The sequence below is a fragment of the Letharia lupina genome (genome assembly GCF_014066315.1).
Source record: "Letharia lupina isolate WasteWater1 chromosome Unknown contig_5, whole genome shotgun sequence".
NCBI lineage: Eukaryota > Fungi > Ascomycota > Lecanoromycetes > Lecanorales > Parmeliaceae > Letharia > Letharia lupina.
Window position 1 is genome coordinate 2438170 of NW_023502974.1, and position 21133 is coordinate 2459302.

A 21133-nucleotide genomic window follows, 5' to 3' on the forward strand; every position below is an offset into this window, starting at 1 on the left:
TCCTGTCTAAGCCGCTTCATAGCCGCAAATTTTGCCATGAAGCTATTCTGCCATGAAATTTAATCTCTGACATCTTCCAACACCCTTTCAAGCACGAGACAAGCATAAGGTGCGCCAATTAGTGTCACTCATTTCATTTCCAAAGGATATCACATCATCCTCAATCAAATATGAGCAGCTTTTTTGGGGGCGGCTTCGGCTTCGGCGCCGCGGCGAGAAACAACCCCTACACTCTACAAGCTTATCCACGATTGATTGAGCCTACAACTCCGGACTTTGCACGATGTGTCCCCGAATTCGGACGGGAATTGGCCAAGCGAGACTGCAAAGAGGCAGTGAAGAATATGCCGTGGGCTCGACAAAGCGCCGAGGTCGAATGGGCAGTGAATTTTCATGCACAGGAGTATCATCTGCCAATGTCAATTGGCTGGACGGTTCCTAAGGGCGAAGCTGGTGCAGGAACACCTGGCATGTATACTTGATCCAACTTGTCGCACGGGACTTGGACTAAATTCTCTCAAGGCAATTGTGTCATTTCCATCGAGGTCGCGGGTCCAAAGGCTTTCTATGATCCAGCAACAACGAACACACCCTTTACCATCAGGGCTTCTCCTTTCCAGCTTCGGGGCTTAGCTGCTTATGTTGTCAATGACTGTGTCCAAAGGGGAGGGTATCTTGGCGGTTTTGCTACGAACAAGATATCGAATCTGGCCAATTATCTTCAAGATCCCAGTACTGACTTGAGTCTCCCATATCGTAAGGCAATATAATACATTTTCTTACGAAAATGCGTCCGAGACTGACTTTGAACGCGCTATCGTACAGCAATATCTGCTCACTTCCTGACTGTCTCGGTGAAAGCACGGACCTTTGGAGACCCACAACCAGGCAATACACATCCTTCAATTGCTGTGTTGATTGCAGAGTACCTAAGTGGCGTCATGAAGGGCGCCAGCAACGAGGTCAGAGCGATACTTGGCGCAAGTGTCCACCGTATGGTAGTCGTGAGTCAGAAGATGAGACCCGGCGGTACCACGCCATGGTGGCAGCAGGTTCCAGATTCTGCTGACGAAATGACCTATGAATGTGACGCAAAGCTGGGTGCGCCCGCAGCGGTAGATTGCGCAAACGTTGAGTACGGGGAACTGGGCGCGGACGACGATACTATCTCGGTAGGAGCAGGGGTAGTGAAATTCCTCTCATCGGGTCAGTGTTCGAAAAGAACTTATATTTAAGAGCGAGGTTTCCTGACTGATGTATGCCAGGTACATGTCAAGTCGCTATCACGGCAGCAACCACCATAACACTCAATTGGCGCCAAATACGCACAGCACTGGATACCCTCTTCAACATCTGCGTCAACCCTCCCTATTACGCAGGCACCGGAGGCAAGGCTTACTTCGGGCCTCAGCCTGTGGTCAGCCGTCGATCTCGCTGGGGGAAGCGACAGGATAATGATGATCTCAGTGGTAAGTAGAGTTCTAACGCAAAATTCTAAGAACTGCGTGACTGATCACAACAGGGTTGAATGCTCTACCACCGGGAGGTAATATCACCGTATCATCGGTGCCTCAGCGGCCGCCAGAACGAATGCTCGGTGTGAATAACACTTTAGCCGAGAATTATACTATGCTTGTAAATGCTACGTATGCTATCCCAGCTCTTTAGTCGGACGATTTGCAATGGGAGGCTATCTTCAACCTGCCCTCGCGCATTTTGTTTGCATAGGAAAGCGAGCTTGTACTCGTTAAGAGCGATGTTTGTATTAGGCTGTTTTCAAGTCCTTCCACTACCCTTTTGGTATCTTTGACACTGTTTGCTGCTCCTCCCTTTAGCCAGATTTTACAGCCGATACACCAAACAAGAATCAGTATTGGAGATAGCCCTCTGAGCGCTACGAGCTTTGCCTGTATCAGCTTTATCAAATATACGATGTTGTTCGGAGCCTGGAGACACGGATACCATAATGGTTGCCACGGAACGAGTACCATTGCGCCGCCCGCTGGGAGCAGAATTTTCTTCATCACTCCTTCGTCCTGAACTTTTCGGCAAACGCTGCTAAGCACCTTGGAACACTCATTCATTGGTACTTGACGCTTTCAGCAATTGCGATTTTTTCATCTGCCCGTGTAATTGCACGTCCCGCACCCTCCCCTAGCCCGATCTTCGACGCCTGTAGGTCACAATGCCGTCTCATCGTCCATTTCGACGATCTGCCTGTGTTTATACCCCTGATGCACATTGCGAAAGGTTCTCTTGATCATATTGGTCAAATTCGGGGGTTCTACCATGATCAAAACCTTTGGCTTTCGGTCATGCATGTACTTACTTTCCTTATCTATTGTCTTAGTCGTCGCTACATTCTGTTCCAATACTCGGTACCGTTCTTTCGACGAATCCCGCTATGCAAGACCGCTAATGGAGAATCCCAAACTACCTCGGCGATCTCTAGCCGGTGATGGCTTTCCAATGGGCGAAATCACCCAAACATGTTGCTGTGCAGGCAGGATGCGTGGCTTTGACAATCAGACCTGCTATGACTGAGGTCTACACCTTTCTTTGGCAGAGTACTGATGACGATGCACAAACCAGAGTCGGTAGGTGTTGAGTATGCTGGGAGATGCCTTTGCTGATCTGGTAACGGATTTAATACTATTTATGCATGCTCAAAAGCTCATAGGGGTCCACATCCAGACTAATGGTGGGTCTGCAAAGCACACGCGGGAAAAGACAACTGCGGTATCGAACGAGGTATGAGGCTCACTAGCCAACTTACCTATCTGAATACCGGGTCTAGACATTAACCATTGGAAGAAGGGGTCATTCCCTTCTCGCCTGCCCTCCGTTTTCGTAATGCCCGGTTCTCATAATCAACACCTAAGACGCCAAACGCAAAGATCATCCTCACTCCCGCGTGCGCATCAACCATCTCTCCCTGGACAAACCCGAATAGCCCCTTTATAATCATCTGCATCAGCTTCATGACAACCGCCTTCACAGCTAGGATGCTCAAATGCTCCGCCATATCGTGGAAATCGAGGGTGAAATCGCCGAGGCGCAAGACTAGGTCTTGCTGGTCGAGAAGGTCGAGATCGAGGAGACAATATGCGAAGACTTCGCAGGTGCGCTCCATGGCTCTGAATACTTTGTGTTCTGTTTCTGGTGACGCAACGATGGAGCGAAGGTCTAGGAGGTGAAAGATATACAGCGGTGGGGTCGGGCTCGTTGTGTTGGTAGTGGAGAGGGCTTTGGCGATAGGCTGGGTTGAGAATGGCTGCGTTGACGGCTGTATGGGATGCTCTTCGTGGCGAACAAGTTTGGTGAATGCGACGGTATGGACATCGTGGGGGAGTGTGATCGCAGTGCAGAGGGCACTCAAATGGATTAGGGAGAAGAGTAAAGCCAGTTGTGATGCTGGACACGATATCCGAAGAAGTTCCATGTCATGGCGTCTTATCATCCAAAAGAACAGCAGAAATCAACCAGCACGGCGGCTTTCAAGAGCTACCTACCTAGCAACAATGATGAAAAACGTGGCTTGCGTGAGAGCGTGTGGTGTGAAGGCGGATAGCGGCTCGTTGCAGCATTCAGGGTCAAGCGGATGCGGCTATATCTTGAAACAGTGGGATGCGATTGGGTTGCAGGCAGTTTTGTTTGCGCGTGGGATAGAGAATGGGGCTGAGTATGTTGTAGTGAGAGTTCTGCGGCCCGCCCAGCCGACAACACTGCAGAGATTCAACCCGTGGGATGATTTAGACGCATTAATTGCGGCTGTAACGGGTACTATGATGAAACTTGGGTTTAGCAACGAATATTGCTTGATGTAATGAGGCATGTCACACGGTCGAAAGATCGAGCCTGTTATAGTGGGTAGCTGAGGGTTGTCGATGAAGGAGGTTCAAGATGAGGAACAGAGGCTGTGGGGAGTGGTATGTGAATTCTGATGTGGAACAAGACACCGAACAGGTAAGACGGCAGATATCAAAGATATTATCAATGAATGATCCATGCATACAGTCAGTGATGATGATGAAAGTATCTTCTGGCGATGCACCCTTGGGCGAGATTTGCTTGCATTCCTCTGACTTTGCGTAATCCTCTGTGATTTGGCCAATGTGTGAGAATCTTCCCAGAGGCCGGCGCAGGGAAGAGAAGCACTGCTACTGAGTAGCGTGTTACCTTTCTCTTTGATAGTACAAGCTGCGTTGCAAAAGCGCAGCCTGGCCCCTGGTGGACTGCTTGTCCTCCTTAAAACCCCAGCATTATACTTAGACCAATGTGAAAGCCACAGTCATACATCTCATCCTCAACCTCTAAATCTTCTTATCTAGCTTTTGCTCAGGGCAGCTACCAGTATCTGCTGTATTGGGAGCTGTTAGTGGTACCTCCAGGCTGCGATGGACCCACTTACTGCATTTTCTCTTGCTTGCAGCGTAATCCAGGTCGTGGACTTTGGCATGGGAACGGGTCTCTGGTTGAGAACAAAAAGATCGAGTCGATGGCCAAACACCTTTCAAACCTTCGTACTGATTTGAATCTGTCAACCACTGCTCTTAGCCCCAGAAGTATGCAGCAAATCTTCGATGACGAGAAGGAACTCAAGGATCTAGCGATCAAATGCTCGGAGACTTCAAAAGAAGTGATCGAGGAGCTTCACTTACTTCAGATACAAGGCTCACCCCGGGAACGGCAGGCTCTGGCCAGAAGTCTCAAAGGGTTGTGGAAGATAGGCGCCATTGAGGACATCCAAAAGAAACTGGATCAGTATCAAAATATTCTAGATACACGAAAATCGCGTCAGCTTAAGGTATGTTCGGTTTGCCAAACGACATTTTTGTATTTGCAATCTTGTTCAAAGATTTCATGAAAAGGAGCCCGATGCAATGTAGGATTGCTAAGATCCCTTATTTGTCAAATCATGGAGACTTTCCGCCGTTTGATACCATTGCTCGATGATTCTGGCAAGTCCGAGTCTCCATCAGGGCCATCCACTCCAGCAGATAGCAGCCTTAAGACGGTTTCAGATTGGACAGAGTGACGTCTTCAGATGACCTAGCGCATTATTCGTGAAATAACTTCCTCTCGCGCATGCTTCTTTATTGACGGGCGGGACGAATTCATTGGAGATTATCGTCCGCTGATCGAGATGATTGAAGACAGGATACAGAGTCTCAACGTCAAAGTTTGCTTGTCTAGTCGCTCCTACAGAGGTTTTAAGGACGCCCTCGGCCATGTCTCAAAGCTGAAGTTGCAAAACTTTCACAGAGCAAAATCTCCGAGCATATGCCACGGACCGATTGTCTAGTCTCCCTCAAACAAAATCGCTAGCAAGAGGACATCTGACCGGATCCTGGAGACAGTTCATGAGATCTCAAGAAATGCGGAGGGTGTCTTTCCGTAGGTTTGATTAGCTGTACATCAGAGCAGAACTTGGCATCCTCGTTGTCTTCGCAATTTCTCAACGTTGTGTCACACGGACATGGCTCGAGTTTCTCGATGATATGTCCACTACATCAGACGAGTGTTTTTCACGCTGAAGACAAGACGGCTGTTGCTCAGATTGCCCTGATGGATCAGCTCGATAACATTGTGCAAAATGGCTGAAGCGCTAGGAAATTGAAGCTTCATCTCTCAATCGGTGCAGAGGTTGGGTCTATCAACATCTTATGTATAGATCGCAGTGGAGACACTGTCTTCTCCGCGGAAGAGGTTGTCCACTCAGACGGAAATCGAGCCTCGGAAAACGCCCTCTTCCGGTCCGATACCCACCAGTCCCGTCGACTTTTCTTAGTCTTGCCGCCCGATACGGTATTCTGTTACACGTGCAGCAAAATTTTGAGACCGGACAGGATCTTTCCATAGAAACAAAGCGAGCTACCTACACTGCTGTGTTATTAGTGAGTTATGGCTTCTAACAATAGACCAAGATATGACGCGGAGAGAATTGAAAAATTTCGAGCTTGTAGCTATGCTTCTAAAAGGTGGTGGGGATCCAAATACGGTAGCGCTTGATGGCACGAGATGGTGCAAGTTCTAAGATGGATCCACAATTATAATGAAAGTTTTCGCGAGCGACGGAGTGAACATTCGCCGCAAGAGAAGCCTCGATCGAGGTTGTTAGGGCCTTCCTGGACAACGGCGTAACATTCAAGAAATACTCGAAGATCCTAGACGTCCCTTCCTTTGCCAAACTGCCTTCGAATAGTCAACCCAGGAAGAGTCGTCTCAGATAGAGGCTTGGGCAGTTGTTTCTCTCGCGTCGAGATTAGATATCAACCCCAAGGTCTATTCCATCGAGCTGAAGCTTCAATATTCTGCTTTATCGGTCATAAAGCAATTCTTAGAACATGCACTTGCACTCAAAGAGCTTCGGAACATTTTCATAGCGAAGGGCACTTACTGGTATTCTAAGGGTTTGCACCTCAGGTTTGAGATTGATAACTCCGGTGACCAAGAGTGGTACGCTTCGTCCCAGCAGCAATCGAATAATATCCTCAGAGCGTTAGGACTGGGAGAGGCTGCATTGTATGAAGCAGAATTGAAAGACACCACATCAGGTGTATCTGAACTCGGTCGTGCAATTCGGGAGGTCTATCAAGAGCTCAAAAGCCAATCCATGGACTCTAATACCTTTCCTGATGAGGATGACGTCCTTGGTGAAGATGACTTGCCTCATGACGATGACAGCATATACTACTCAATGCCATCTACGCCTAAAGACTAGTTGGATTTGGTCACGAAGGAGCCAGCTTAGGCGTGCCTTCATTATTGCTCACCATCCAACCAGCACTCTTGGCAAGTACGGCGGCATGGTGTGGTTCCCAAGATAAAGTGTCCATTAAGCAGTCAGTCTTACTAATATTGAAGTGGAGGTTCATAGGAGGCTTTCCGTAAACTGCAGTGAAAACCGTTGCTACACTGATTATCGAGAGCCTGAGATAAGGTCATTTCTGATCCTCGTATTGTCTTCGCTATTGAGCACGTAGAGCACATAGAGCACTAGAACACATATAAAACAATGATTAAGGACATCTAAATCCTATGAGCTAGATAGCACTGCGACTCACACACATAAAGGCGTCATCATCAATTGTTAAGGAGACCTAGCAGTAGGAAAGCTCACTACATCAAAGGAGAGATATCTGGAGTAATAGAAACATTTAGTCGTTAGAGTCAAAACCTTGCGGGCACGCTGCACGTTTCTTCTTCGTTAAAAATCCCTCCACTCAGCGGTGAAAAGGGTAACCAAAGCCCGCAAAACATTACAGAGCTATACACAAACCTTGTTAATACTACCTGACAGACGTTGGCAGACTTTTCAGACAGATCCACGTCTTCTCGGCCAAGGTTTCCTCCAGTAGGGTGAGAGCATAATCTCTACACACCTAGCTGACTCACTTGCCAAAGCGGCCGCGTTGATGCGAGGTCCGAGGGGTTTTGGCCAAGCGTTGGGGTAAGCCACTGTAAACCCGACGTTACGAACTACTGACAGGTGAATTCCAGATCCAGTATCCATGCTCGATTACTCGAACCTCTTCGTCTTATACCCTACGCGATACATACCTCATCTAGAGCACGCCTCACCCCATTGATCGAGACTTTAGTCAGATATCGAGGTTTCCAATTCCCATGTTTCTACCAGCAGCGACATTATCGAGCTGCTACACTGCGCCTTCATCAGAACATCAACCATAAATCACGACGTCGCCGAATAACACACAACTGTTAGCAAACCCAAAAGCATAGCAATTCTCTCCCAGACAATTATGCCCGGGGTGTCTGCGCTTCATTTGCCAGACACCCATATTTGGTCTCATATGAGCCCCCAGCAGAGCCCCAAGTCTAACGGTTATTTCCTCCCTTCACGGGGCTCCTCCTCGAGCGCCAGAGAAACTGAAATCACCGTTACAGGGTTATAGTTACCCCGAACCAAAGTTCTTTTGAAGGGCACCACGCCCAATGCTTCAGGGGTCACCCCCCGCGAAGTCTCCAATGATCGGTATCGCCATGCCGAGTACACCGCAGGACTCCCATTCTAGGTCTGCAGCCCCGCGTGTTAGGCGCATAGTGCCCGTATATGTCCCGAAGGCACCGCGCTGATGAGACGCTATGATTGGGACTGCCCCGAGGCATCTCGCACCCGACCTACTGGGACTCTGTGCCCTGGACAGGTTGTGACGGCGCCGGCCCTCGCCTTCAGGCATCTCGCTCGCACGATAGAGCATTTTCGTCTTACATGATGGGGTTTCCAACCGAAAGACTCTCGGTTGTAGGGTACTGCCGGAAGTTAAGTGTGCTTCCCGGTGCGTTTCGGCGCAACTTGTACCCAAGCAATACGGTAGATTACCTCACAGGTCCTACCCGGACACGTGCATTGTACCCGAGAAACTCGTAGTTCTAGGGCGTTCTATCGGAAAATTTGACCGTGTGAGCCAAATGCATAGGGTGCTTCGTCCGAAAGACTTCTTTGTATAGGGCGGTCTAGCCGAAACCGCTCAGGAAAAAGCTATTTCTGGGGTCGAATGTCTGATTCGAACCCCGGACCCGCGATTTCATTCTGCGCTATGCGCCCCAAGCTCTTGGTTCCTTTTGGTTAATCATGGCCCCACTAAAACCTTATTCGCTACCCTCATAAGCGAATAGCGGGGTCACGATTAGCTGCCATCGGTCCGGAGTGGAAGCGCAGACGCGGACACATTGTCAGCAACATCCTGTACAACATATATCCATACGCAGGCTACTGTCGTAATTGATGCTAGTTAGAACAGGACAGCTGATGTAGCTGCTATTGTGTCGCCATCGATAGATATATCTATTTCAAATAATAATTTCGAAGCATCGATCGCAACCATCGAGTTCCGACGATAAAGTGTCAGCTCGTACGGGCAGCAGTTATACGCCTCATACAGGTCCCGAGCAGAAGAGTAACACGGGCATCGAGCCAATTACTACTCGCTCCCCCAGCTGATGGCTTGATCAAGGACCGCTAGGGCGTCGTTATTGCGGAGTTGCACATGCATGCCATGTCATGTCACCCCAGGCATATGCATCCCGCTCTGCATCTTGGCTCGTTTTCATAGATAACTACTTGATCAAACCTCCGAGCAAGACCGCGTGAGCTTTCTGATCGATTAGGCCTCGGCTGTTCCCGAATATGCATGTTTATGCACAAATATGCAACCAGCGGCAGCAACTACGCGTGAACCTAGCGCACCGAACATCTCAGAGAGCAATGTAGATAAGGTACCGTATCTAAACCATCCTTGCCCACCTACTTTGACATGAGCGATTGCTCGCCCTAGACTGTTAACCCTTCTTCCTTTTCAATAATCTCTTAGCTATGCTATATTTTTAGTCCTACAGTCCATTATCGTGCTACCACTGATCATGGCTTTACCAGCGAGACCTCATCTGTCAATACGTGTCCTGAGCTTCGTCATTGCCTGCGCTCTCTTAGCTTTGATATCGTTCAATGCTGGTAGCGAAGGACGCTTGCGTAAGACGTATAGTTCTGTTTCCAAGCAAGCAAAGCAGTCTGCTGCCTCTGCTGCATCAACCTTGGCTGGCCACGCACAACCAAATGTCGATGCGAAACCACACAAAGTCGGGACTTCCCCTACAAACATTTCCGACGAACAACCAAGTGTCGATGCCCAACCACAAAAATTCACGACCCCCCCTACAAATACATCCGAAGAACAACCAGATATTGATGCCCGACCACACAACGATATGACTCCCTCAACAAACATTTCCGCCCCAGATGTCTATGCCCTACCGCACAACATCACGTCTCCCTCAATAAGCATTTCCTCACCAGCGCCGTTCCCTCCGCTTCCGCCTCCGGATGATGAAGAGTACATGGCAATCTGTATGGCAGGTGAGCACCTATAAGCTTATTGCAGAAGCCACTCCAGCAGAGTTCTAAGCGCACATCACAGTGAAGGACCAATCCCTGGATCTCCCCGAATTCTTCTCCCACCACTACTTTCACCTCGGTATCCGCCGCTTCTACGTCTTCGATGACGGTACCGAGCCCCCTCTCTCTACTGCATCCTATCCTATCCCATCCTCCTCTATCACATGGGTCTACTTCCAACCTCATATTCACTCAAACCGACTAGGCGAGCGAAAAGGCATTCAGGAAAAATACTACACCGGATGTGTAAAAATGTTTGGTGATAGACACAAATGGATGGGTTTCCTTGATGCCGACGAATTCCTAGAAATGACCGGCGGCGAAACCCTTTCGGAATTTCTGCATGATTGGGCCCGCAATGATACCGTCGGTGCTATTGGGGTTAACTGGCTTGTCCATAGCTCCGCCGGCTTACTCACCCGCCCTGCAGACGGACCCCGTAAAGCGTTTAATCGTTGTATCGTGGACAATATTCACAACGACAACCTCAAGGTCAAAACCTTCGTGCGTCCAGCCCTATTTGGCTACATGTGGAACTGTCACTGTATGGCCAAATTGAAAAACGAAGCTATACAAGTAGGCGAGAACGGCGATCTAATCACTAGGAACTGCGATCGAAGCCCGATTACGAGAGATAGATGGGCGTTGCATCACTTCGGGACCAAGTCTCGAGAGGAATTCTTGCAGAAGCAGGAGAGAGGGAAGATAAGGGGTGGGAAGTCGACGGCACATTGGTGGAAGAAAATTGAGAATGCGGAACAGAGGAACTGTTCGGAGTTGACCAAGTATGTCCCATAGTGGGTGGATTTTGGAAGTCACGAATACTAGACGAATAGATTTTGATGCCCTCTTGGTTCCACTTGAACAAGAGCTCTCTCAATTGGCTGGTGCCTTTCGCGTACCTAGTAGAATCCCTTTGCCCTAGGGCTGAACTCCTAAATCTTACGCCCTGTCAGTCGATGCGATGATGTTCGGGACCATAACGCCCGATGGTAATTTTGGTGGCAGGCATCGTTCGAGAAGATCGAGGGGGCTTGGATAAGAACAGACTTGAGGATATTGAGGATCGAGGAAGCTTGATGGGTCCTTTCTAACCCAGTGGTGAAAGCCGCCATGTGGGACGATCATCTCAGCCTGCCACTTACTACAAATTGACGCTGTCTCTGTTCAGATCTAGGTAGCACAGTTACTAACTATCTGGGAATGATGACTCAAAGAGCTGTTGGTAGGCCGGAATGCAGTACGATGAAGGGGAGATATAACATCTGTAAAGTAGTCGATACACGTCCGGATTAGTAGGTTATATTTTACAATAAGACAATTTCTTTCACATACGGCCACAGACTGTTGAGAACTCGGCTTCCCGTCCGCTCAGCCAAAGATAAGCCTCAGATCGGCTAATTAGTAGTTGGGTCGGTGACGACCAGCGAATACTAGCTGCTGTATGTTTTTGTTTTTTTCTTATTTTCTCTTTTTCCTTTTTGTTAAAGGACAGATTTTATGGCTGTGGCATGCACTCTTTTCAGGTTGATGGAGGCAGTGGGAGAGGGAGTAGAGGAGATAACCCATGCTCAACGATCCTCTTGCGGTTCACTTACATAGTAATCTAGGTCCGATATCAAGGACAAAAACCCGTGTGTCTCTCATTATGCGGAGTCTTGAGGCTGCCAGAATGCAGAGCAATGCAAAACCGCAACGGCAGTTAGCCTGCGGGTTGCGTCTATCTCCGGTCTCAAACCTTGTGTCTGTCAGCTAGAAACGATGTCTACTACGGGTCTCTAAACAAGGGTTATCAGATGGTGACGACCCTATGATTCAAGAGTTGAGTCCAACATCGGTCTTGGGCCCTGGAACATAACTTGAAGCACTACAACTGATGATGTTTTAGTTCATAGAGGGTGGCTCTTGGCGCCAAGGCTTGGTGGTCACGTGACATGCCCTAGCGCGCCCGTGTCAAGTCGCTCTCTCCTTTCTTAGAACTCCGTAGCCAATACAACTAAGTGTTTTACCACATATTTCCACAAAGGCTGCTGTAGAGGCACGCGCGCCTAATTTCATTTCCAACCTTCCCCAGCCGCCAAGCGGAGAGCAACCCAGGTAGACTTTTGCCCCTGAAACGAAGACCTCACCGAGATAGGAATGCTATTCTCAAGTTGAAACTTGGAGCCTTACAACTGGAAACTGCCGTTTACCCAGTGGCCGGAAACCGATGAGGAAAAGGTCCCTTGTTCCGGGACCAGCATAGATGGTGCGCTAGAATGCATGAGGCTTTTCTTTAACGACGCACCTATCATTTCTCAGACGCAAATGGCGCGTGGAAGACGGGTATCAAACACAAAGTCCAGTCCTCTCTTCAGGAGAAGGCAAGCGCGGTGGAAGTGAAGTTTTCGGCCTTGACTTTTCTCTTCTTTGCATCTGCATCTGAGGCTCGAGAGCTCAAACTCCGTTGTATCAACTGGCAAGAAAAACCAACATCGCTAATTGTCCCATCAATTCACAAAAATGCTTCCTTGCCCAAGCTTTCTATTTTTCAACATCTTCCTTTGCCGCGTCGCGTCATCATGGCTTCCAGCGACCTCCAATTTGAGCTCCAACACCACCCACCTTCCCACCGCCCAAGCGACCTGCACCGGCTTCAAACTCTTCCAGCTCCGACCCTTCTACCGCGACTGCAACAGCGCCGTCGAAATCCTATCTTCCAGCCGTCTCCCCGGCTACTTTCACTCTGGCGGCAGCATGGACACGTGGCAGCTTCCGGTCACCGAAACGGTCGGCACGTGCGACCTGTCGTTGCAACTCGCTCCGTTTTCGCTGCCGGAACGCGGCTCCTGGCAAATCGTCAAGGCGGCGGCGAGGAGACTGAATGAGGATTGCAGAGTCAAGGCTACTTTGGGGGATGTTACGGGTGGTGCGATAACGGCTGGGCAGCATGATCGGGTTCAGATTTCGATGGTGAGAAGGACGAGGGGTGGGGAGGAGGTGGCGGGTGGGTGATTGGGGTGGATGATGCGTAGTATGTTTCAAGGACATATACAAGGCTCGGGAATTGGATGAAGGCGGGAGCCTTCCCTTCATCGCCGGTCGACTATTCTTTTCTTAGCGGCGGATATTGTTGCTATCAAGGAAGATGAGATATCAAAGGCATTTGCCGCGCCCGCGGCGGCATGGCAGCCCGATTATCACACCACTCTGATGTAAAGCTGGGAGCTTGCAGTTGGAGTGACGAATAGGACGAGAAAAGGATGTGTGGGTAGTTCATGGGAAGAGTATCTCGCGACAAATTGGAAAGAACTGACGCCATGGTCCGGGCCAAAAAACCTCCCCAAGAAAAAGGACTGAATAGAATAACCGTGAATCCCAGACTATCTGGAAGACGTTCCCTGTTCCTTCCTCAAATTGAGATCAAAGCTTTAGAGTTTCTTCCTTTCTTCCTCCTCGTTCCTATCCTTCATAGTAGGAACCACTAACATTTCGAACACGATCGAGGGTAACGAATCAATCGCAAATTTCTGCATGGCATGACCGACATACCCCACAACGACCTGCCGCCCACTGCCTACACGATCCCCACAGCTTCTGGCCATCGTCCTCGCCGTAGGCGTGAAGAAAGAAGAAGGCTCCTTGGAGTGAGCCACATCGGTAACTCGTCCGACCGGGATGGCGGGGACTTCGATGTTTTTGCCTTCGGCTTTGAATTCCACAGCGAGCGAGCTGCTCATCGCCTCATTGAAGGCTTTGGACCCGCCGTATACCGTCGCATAAGGGACGCCGGAGTCGGCGAGCCGATGTTCATGATGAGGGTTGGGCCGTCCGATCTAGCGAGCTTGGGTAGAAGGGCCCTTGTCAATTGCGCGGGGAACCTCGTCGACATTGATCAAGAAACCGAGCTCTTCCGCTGTGTTCTTTTCCAGAGGCTGGACTTTGGCGCCGCCGCCGACGTTGTTGACGAGGATGGTGAGATTGAGACCGTCGAGGTTGGCTACGAAGTCATCAATTTGCTGACTTGTAGCCGAGGCGTCATCGAGTACGGCGGCTTTGAATTGAATGTTTTTGTGTTCGCCCTCGAGCTGGGTTTTGGTCTTCTCGAGCTTTTCGGGGTTTCTGCCGTGCAGAATGACGTTGAAACCATTGGTGGCAAGTTCTGAGGCGATGCCAAGACCGATGCCATCACTGGCTCCTGTTACCAGAATTCTACGGCAGTCCCCGTAGAGGTATCGCTTTATGGGTGATGGGCGAGTATAGAGGTAGATGAAACGGAGGAGTCTGAGAGTTGTATAGGAAGCAGTTTGCGATGCCCAATCCAAAGAATATCTGTGAGGCATGCATTATTCGAAGATATGAGGGAGAATGATACATGTTGGATTATTGACGTTTCCTACCCCTCGTACCTTTGAATATTTGTTGGATGTTGGTCAGTTGGGGGCAGGGATTGGTGGTTGGACCGTTGGAATTTCAGAAACATAAATTACCAATACGGTAAATTTCAAGTTAAGAGATTTAGTTCGTTCGGTTGGTACAATCAATCGGAAAAGCTTTCCCCGCAGGTATGTGATGTGTAGATTGCATCAACTATTCTATACCAGGATTCCCCGGCTCCAGTATCTGTATCCCATGCAGATTAGGTATATGTTCCCAACAGGGGGCTGGGAGGAGGCTGGGAACCTTGTTTCGACAAAATGCATACCGTGCTCCTTCACTCTTACCCAATCATTCGAGACTGATTGTTAAGTGGCCCGACTACTGTAGAAGTAGCTTGGGCCCTCAGTCATCCCAGCCCACCTCGTATTGCCACTTACCCGACTTATTACTCTAGGTATATAGGTACAATTGTCTCCCAGAGAGCTGGGAGGTAAGGGCTTCATCCAACCTGAGCATTCGTATCTCAACCAAACCCTGAATGTGCAAGCCTCGCCCTGGCAGCGTTTCTGCTACAACCATCGCAGCGAGCCGGCTCAGTCCAGAATATTTTCTTCGTTACACTCTCCTCCAGCATCACTGACCAGGACTCCACCATATTGTCTCTGCACCCACTGCCAACTGGACGTCTGCAACCTTTCCACTACAACAAGATGGTCTACAAAATGGTTATGTACGTTGACGGCGGTTGTAGAGGCAATGGCTACCCGGGCGCCTATGGTGCCTGCGCATGCTTTGTCGTGAGAAGATGGGGCCAGAACGAAACCTTCGCGCGACGTCTACCAGAGTCGATGCGTCCAGTACCTACAAACCAACGAGCGGAGCTTTATGCCATCATTATCGCCCTCAAGCATGCTATCAAAGAACGAGGATTCCTGGACGGCAACCCTTACATGGAGGTCACCATACACACAGACTCCAAGTATGCGCACGGCTGCATGACCGATTGGTATCGCAAGTGGCAGGGAAATGGTTTCATCAATTCTCTTGGGAATGAGGTTGTGAATCGTGACTTGATTGAGAGGGCGCTGGAGCTCCAAAGTGATATTTTGGATTATGGCAATGTCACTTGGGAGTGGGTACCAAGGTCTGATAACACAGTGGCTGATGAAGCGGCCAACGATGAGATGGATGAAATGGAGGAAGAATGGGAATGATTTTGTGACCGGCCAATGCTGAATCTGGTGCTGCATAGGCGACGAAGAAATCTTCTATCGAAACACTCCAAGTCTGCACGTTCCACTGTTTCGGATCAGCCGTGCAAAGAAAGGGAACGCATGCTGAATCCGGCAGCGGAAATTCAGCTGCCACTAGCTACATGTAACCGAGCTACAACGAGTAGATTACCATATGCACAGACCCTATTTTCTGCACAGACCTCTATGCGTTTCCACACAAGGAGTCAACCCCTGTAAAACAACAGTGCTGACTGTTTGTTTCTTCTCTTTATCTGTAGCCCACAACGTCCCAGATAATTTTTTGTTCTTTCATCGCTTTCCGCTTTCAAGAAGCAAACTGGTAGAATACATCCGCAATATATATGTAACAGTACTCCACTAAGCATCCATTTTCTCTAGGTCACACTGCTGAGCGATCTCATCATTTCCCTGTCTTCCTCAATTGACGACTCCTCGACCATGGATCCCTCTCAAAAAGCCTGTGCCAGATGCCACAATCTTCAAGCAGACATACCCCTCAAACGCTGCGCCAAATGCCAAAACCAGTGGTACTGCAGCCGTGACTGCCAGAAAGCCGATTGGAAAGCCCACAAGGCATTCTGTGCCTCTTCGCAGCAGAGCAATGCGCAGAGAGAACCCCACGCTACAACCAATTTCGACGCCATGCCCAAAGTGTTCGGCAACTTCTTCAAGGGTATCTGTCCAGACAACTACCTACATCAATTCCCCAAGAAAGATGCTTTCCGCCAGCTGATTGACTGCTATCGTATGCGTGTTGAGGACGACTACAACTTTGCGGGCGATACTCGTGGACTCTACAACGGGGACGACCCACTGGCCGACTTTCAGGAGTTCTTGGACATGGCAGAGACGAGAGGCGGAATTCTGCCCAGCTGGTGGTCGGATGGAAAGAGGAAGGAGTGTGAGGAGAGTGCAGTGGGGACATCGAACTGGAGCGATCTGAACGCCGCGGTGGAGAAACAGGATGTCATCGAACACTACGGAGATCCTACCATGCCGATGAAGTTGAGACTGTTGGCTGAGAAGATCTATGGCAAGAAGATCGAGGGAACGTGATCGCATGAAGCGCTATGGCATTTGGGTCAGTCACAGTAATAGGGTCTACAGGATTTTGCGTTGACCGAGCAGTCTTCATCCGTAATTCCTTATCTGCCTAGGCAACCCTCTCATGTCCTTTCGCTTGCATTGAGTACGATGATGGCGAAAACCAATCCGACTATGTACCCACGCAAAATCCTTGCTTGTAGTGGCGCTCTGTGAATAGTATTACAATTTCGAGAATGTATTCCACCTTGTCTCCTCCTTCAGAGGCAGCTGTGCCTGCGGCGTCGCTCTTCTTGCGTTGAAACACTTGGTCGTCAAACTAGGTTTGTTGCAAGCACACTTCTAGAGCATTGAGAAACATTTGCGCAGCTTCTCCCGGGAATAGTTGGCCAATCAATGGATCTCAAGCGCTTGGTACCGTCGCCGACGAGATCTCGTGAGATTACGGAGAAGACCATCGCGTATACAAATGCGACATTGGCTACAATATGGGGAGCGTATTGGTCAAGGTGCAAGCAAGGCGATGGAAGTGATATTGCGAGACTAGCGGTGAATATAGATCGGTGGGGTGTGTGGAGAAACGTGTTGACTATTATCCTCAATCTGTTCACTGATAACTCTCTGCAGCTCAGGATGAAGGACTGGATACCTCATCCACGGCCGACATAGTATCCAGTTTGATCCCAATGCCAGCGTTCGGATACTGTCACATGAAATGCATGAAAAGAAAATAATGGAGAAGGACAGATGGCATGGAATAACTACTAGAACGAGCCCAGCTCAATTCTGTGCTAACAAAACGCTGTGACGCGTACTCAAAAATCAGGCAACTCTGGTGACCTGGTCAACAACAAAAGATCTCGCACCGGCCGTCTCTTGAAATCCAAAATCGCATGCAGTATGCAACACACGGTGTCAGAGGAGACGTCGCCTCTATCCAATATACTGAATGCTCTGGAACGACCCACTGAAAGCCACACAAAACCCGGCGTCACTCCCGTTTCGACCGTACCAGGTAGTCTGGCCTGTACAACCTGGCTCCGTGTAAGTATTGAAGCTCTGACGTAGCCACCAGCCATTGCCCCAACTCCCCCCTGTGATTTCACGTCAGCGTCGTCACTATGAGATAAGCATGCAAGTATCATGATTCGATCAGGTCCCAATTCCCGAAGTTACAATGAAAAACACTTTCCAAAACACCTCTTCGTGTCGCAAGCAGATATGAAGGGAGTTGATGGTTCCACATACCAAATCTCTGTGTCGTTGGTGTAAACTCAAGGCAGTCCTCATAGTTCATTCCACCGAGTTTGGGTCGGGGATGGGCGTCGTTGAAGACACCGTTTTGGCAGTACTCGTCTGTTTCCTCGAAGCAGCCAATCCAGGCTTTCGTGCTGCGTTTTTCGAGGCTTTCGTTGGTGGTTGGAAGGGACAGAGTTGTGAGGCTCAAGGCTAGAAGGAGGAGGGCTTTGGTGAACATGTCGATGGAGTGGAATCGAGTTGAGTTGAGTTGGAGATGTATTGCGATTATGTGGGGTGTGGATGGAGATTGCTGTAGATAGTATGTGCTGGGGAAAGTGTGTGACTGTGAATGGAATATGCGAGTTTTAAGAAGTCTGACTGTTTCCTTGGAAGGGACGCAGTCTGCTTTTATATATGTTGGGAAGGCTCTTGAAGTGGAGCATGAGTCATTCGCCTGATAGCACGCGAAGTGTTATGGTAACATGAAGCAGATGAGTGTCTGCTGCTGTATCATGTCATTCAAAACCATGACTACGAGACGATACTTCTTCTGCCGCAGAATGGAAGAAGATTTGTACTTCACCTGGGCGGGCGTATCATTGGGCATCATGAAATAGTCTTTGTTTTGTCTATGAGACTGGAGAACTTGGCCAATGAAACCCACAGGGAGAGATTCAAGATGGAACGGTGAAGGGTCTTGGAATTCCGACACTTGGAATTCGCAAGTTGTGCTCTCGAAACGATTTCAGATCTGATACAAGTTTGAGAATTCAAGGTGGACTTTCTCATGTCCAATGACTTCTTGATTACTAGCCTTCGGCAATAGCTTTGATTGGTCATGTGAAGCCGCGGTGGTTTCAGCCTTGCTCAGCACCCAGACCCATCTACAGATGCTACTTTTAGCCACGACGGATACCGATCGTAGCCGGACCACTTGGTCTCCATCTTTATGACCATGTCATTAGTTGGAGGTGATTGAGTAGCCGGTTCCGGAGGTTAGGAAAGATGGTTGAGATGCAGGGGCCCGGCGGGCAGCTGTAACATGGCTAATATCAAACATATTCCCTGTCACTTTACCCAAATCATAACAGGCATTCAACGCCCTTAACCCCCCCGGAGCGCTTCACAAAGAGCCGGCCTCGGATTGCACCTATGGATGCCTAGAGAGAAGGCGGACAACACATGCCTCTTGCCACCGGTAAGGGAATCATTACCACAAGGACACGGACATGGCGCAGCCTTGAATGAAGGAAATCCATCCAACCAGCGCCAACATTAAGCGCCTAGGACTGTTGCTGATTAACGACGGTGGCAGTAATAGAGAGGTCCTGTTGCAGACCTTCTGTATATGTGTTACTATCCCCCCACCCTGCTTTCTGAGCAGCTTCCCCTCGTCTCAGGCCATACACCACTGAAAGGGAAATAGCAGGCATTTTCTGACGCTCCTGTTCATTCTCAGTCATTGCTCTTAGGTTTCTGACTCATGGAAGACAGATTTCTATCGCCCTGACAGCTTGTCACTCTATCATGTCAATGCTCCCTTCATTCTTTCCTTCGTCATGATCCTCAACATTCTTCCAGCATTCGTCCGAGCGACGCCGTCATCGACAATGACCAGGCCAACGTTCACTTACATCTGCTGAGTAATCTCTTACATTACTATACCTGGGTGATACCTCGACTCCGACTTTAATTGTCCGGTATACAAGCACGATCCAGGCGCCCTATAAAGACTTCGTCCATGTGTTTCGGACGTCCGGAGGACCGGATCTTGCTGCCACACTACGAAACGCTTTCTGGGGCTGCAACTCGACCGTCATTGCAGCGTATACGCCAATAACGTTTCCATGGCATAAGATCATGTCCAGCTAAGTAAGCTGACTTCAAGGGTGCATTTCTGGGAGCCATCGATTCTACCACAAATCGAAGCCAAAGTCTCTCCAATCCTGCGAAGCCGACGATCCTTGTCTGTTTGTTACACAAGACAGCAAGAACAGTAGCCTTACTCAAAGCTCGGCTTCTCATCAACCAATGAGCGGCGACATCCAAGTCAGCGACACGGACCATCCAGACGGACAGATTTGGAGCTTGGCCCATCCAGTGCCGGTCGTGAATCTTGAAGCAACTTCCAAGGTTGCAGCGGTAGCACCATGTGCTGGTTCCTACTGGTCGCATATGATTGGGGTTGTTCCAATACCGGTGGGGTTGACTGCCTGGCCCTGAAATGGCTCGACACCAAGGCAGGAGGCCGCGACGTGTCAAAATCATCCAAATCTGCTTTTGATGTTATGGCTTCTGAGAAACGAAGCCCCCATCATCATCGTTGATCCTATTCTCAACAACTCGTCGTCTCTGCCCTCCTTGGCTCTCTCTCCATTTTCCTACACCGCTGGTTGAGCACAGACACTCTTCAACCCGCACCTTATTTTAGGCTTTCCCGACAGCGGCAGACGAGGCTCCGGTCTCGGGACGATGCCCAGGTTGAGTAATCGTAGTCGTAAAGATTGATGCCTCATTTGTTCGCAAGAACCAATGCGCGCGTGGAAGAAAAAGCCGCAACAAGTGTTGAAACAAGGTACAGCACAATCAAGCGCAAGATGCAAATAGCCTCCGGGCCAGTTTCCTTCTAAAGCGTTTTTAGTTGCTCAGAATCCTCCATTACTTACACCCCTACGTATACTGCCCATCTTATCATGCTGCCAATACTTGCAGTCCTCAGCGCTCAAATCTTGTTATTCTACCTCGCACCGGTCATTTTGGCAAGTCCTCTGCAGCCCCATCTACCGACATTGTTCAACTCAGTCACATTGAATCCTCCCACTCTTTCAATCATCAATACTACTTTTCTCGATGATAACCCCTGCTTATATCCCAGCCCGGTCCGCCTCCCAACAACCTACCACGATTGCGCAGCTGCCGCCATGCAGATAACGAAAGGGTCAGTCATGGAACATTATACCTTCGGTCGCGGTAGACATGCAACCTACAAGCTTCCAAAGACCTTCCACAGTGGCACATGTGTCGTCAACCTAGACATGGTTTACGACGACCAGGAAGACACAATGACCCTCCTAGAGATTCAGGGGGCGGCTTTTGCTCTAGCGATTCAGTGTACGGCTGGCGCAGTTTTTAATCTGGGTGGAATTGAGGCCGTGGGCCCGAAGAAACAACTGTATGTTACGATTGTTGGCGTAATGGCCCAAAGCACATCTTGAGTGGCTATGTTTAGCGCCACTATAGCTCATTTCGAACTAGGTTAGAGGCTGAAGACTGCAAGCTATTCTCGTAATCAAGGAGGGATGCGTCGGAGCAGCTA

General features: G+C 49.4%; 8 protein-coding genes across 8 annotated transcripts; 6 read left to right on the top strand and 2 right to left on the bottom strand.

Moving 5' to 3' along the window:
- Positions 1–170: 170 nt before the first annotated feature.
- HO133_008917 (uncharacterized protein) lies at positions 171–1668 on the top strand (the record flags this gene model as incomplete). Its single annotated transcript, XM_037299780.1, has 5 exons — positions 171–468; positions 523–756; positions 826–1206; positions 1266–1469; positions 1523–1668. 5 exons carry the CDS (start codon positions 171–173, stop codon positions 1666–1668), a joined length of 1263 nt encoding a protein of 420 aa, XP_037155781.1.
- Positions 1669–2800: 1132 nt separating this feature from the next.
- Positions 2801–3442, bottom strand: HO133_008918 (uncharacterized protein; the record flags this gene model as incomplete). Its single annotated transcript, XM_037299781.1, has 1 exon — positions 2801–3442. One exon carries the CDS (start codon positions 3440–3442, stop codon positions 2801–2803), a length of 642 nt encoding a protein of 213 aa, XP_037155782.1.
- A 1125-nt stretch (positions 3443–4567) lies between these two features.
- Positions 4568–6724, top strand: HO133_008919 (uncharacterized protein; the record flags this gene model as incomplete). Its single annotated transcript, XM_037299782.1, has 2 exons — positions 4568–4807; positions 6206–6724. 2 exons carry the CDS (start codon positions 4568–4570, stop codon positions 6722–6724), a joined length of 759 nt encoding a protein of 252 aa, XP_037155783.1.
- A 2663-nt stretch (positions 6725–9387) lies between these two features.
- Positions 9388–10717, top strand: HO133_008920 (uncharacterized protein; the record flags this gene model as incomplete). Its single annotated transcript, XM_037299783.1, has 2 exons — positions 9388–9880; positions 9942–10717. 2 exons carry the CDS (start codon positions 9388–9390, stop codon positions 10715–10717), a joined length of 1269 nt encoding a protein of 422 aa, XP_037155784.1.
- A 2612-nt stretch (positions 10718–13329) lies between these two features.
- Positions 13330–14630, bottom strand: HO133_008921 (uncharacterized protein; the record flags this gene model as incomplete). The annotated part of the gene is made up of 3 exons (XM_037299784.1): positions 13330–13734; positions 13780–14230; positions 14623–14630. The coding sequence occupies 3 exons, from the start codon at positions 14628–14630 to the stop codon at positions 13330–13332; spliced, it is 864 nt and encodes a 287-aa protein (XP_037155785.1).
- A 358-nt stretch (positions 14631–14988) lies between these two features.
- HO133_008922 (uncharacterized protein) lies at positions 14989–15492 on the top strand (the record flags this gene model as incomplete). Its single annotated transcript, XM_037299785.1, has 1 exon — positions 14989–15492. The coding sequence occupies one exon, from the start codon at positions 14989–14991 to the stop codon at positions 15490–15492; it is 504 nt and encodes a 167-aa protein (XP_037155786.1).
- Positions 15493–15972: 480 nt separating this feature from the next.
- HO133_008923 (uncharacterized protein) lies at positions 15973–16590 on the top strand (the record flags this gene model as incomplete). Its single annotated transcript, XM_037299786.1, has 1 exon — positions 15973–16590. One exon carries the CDS (start codon positions 15973–15975, stop codon positions 16588–16590), a length of 618 nt encoding a protein of 205 aa, XP_037155787.1.
- Positions 16591–20349: 3759 nt separating this feature from the next.
- On the top strand, positions 20350–21032 carry HO133_008924 (uncharacterized protein; the record flags this gene model as incomplete). Its single annotated transcript, XM_037299787.1, has 2 exons — positions 20350–20392; positions 20530–21032. 2 exons carry the CDS (start codon positions 20350–20352, stop codon positions 21030–21032), a joined length of 546 nt encoding a protein of 181 aa, XP_037155788.1.
- Between the last annotated feature and the right edge of the window lie 101 nt (positions 21033–21133).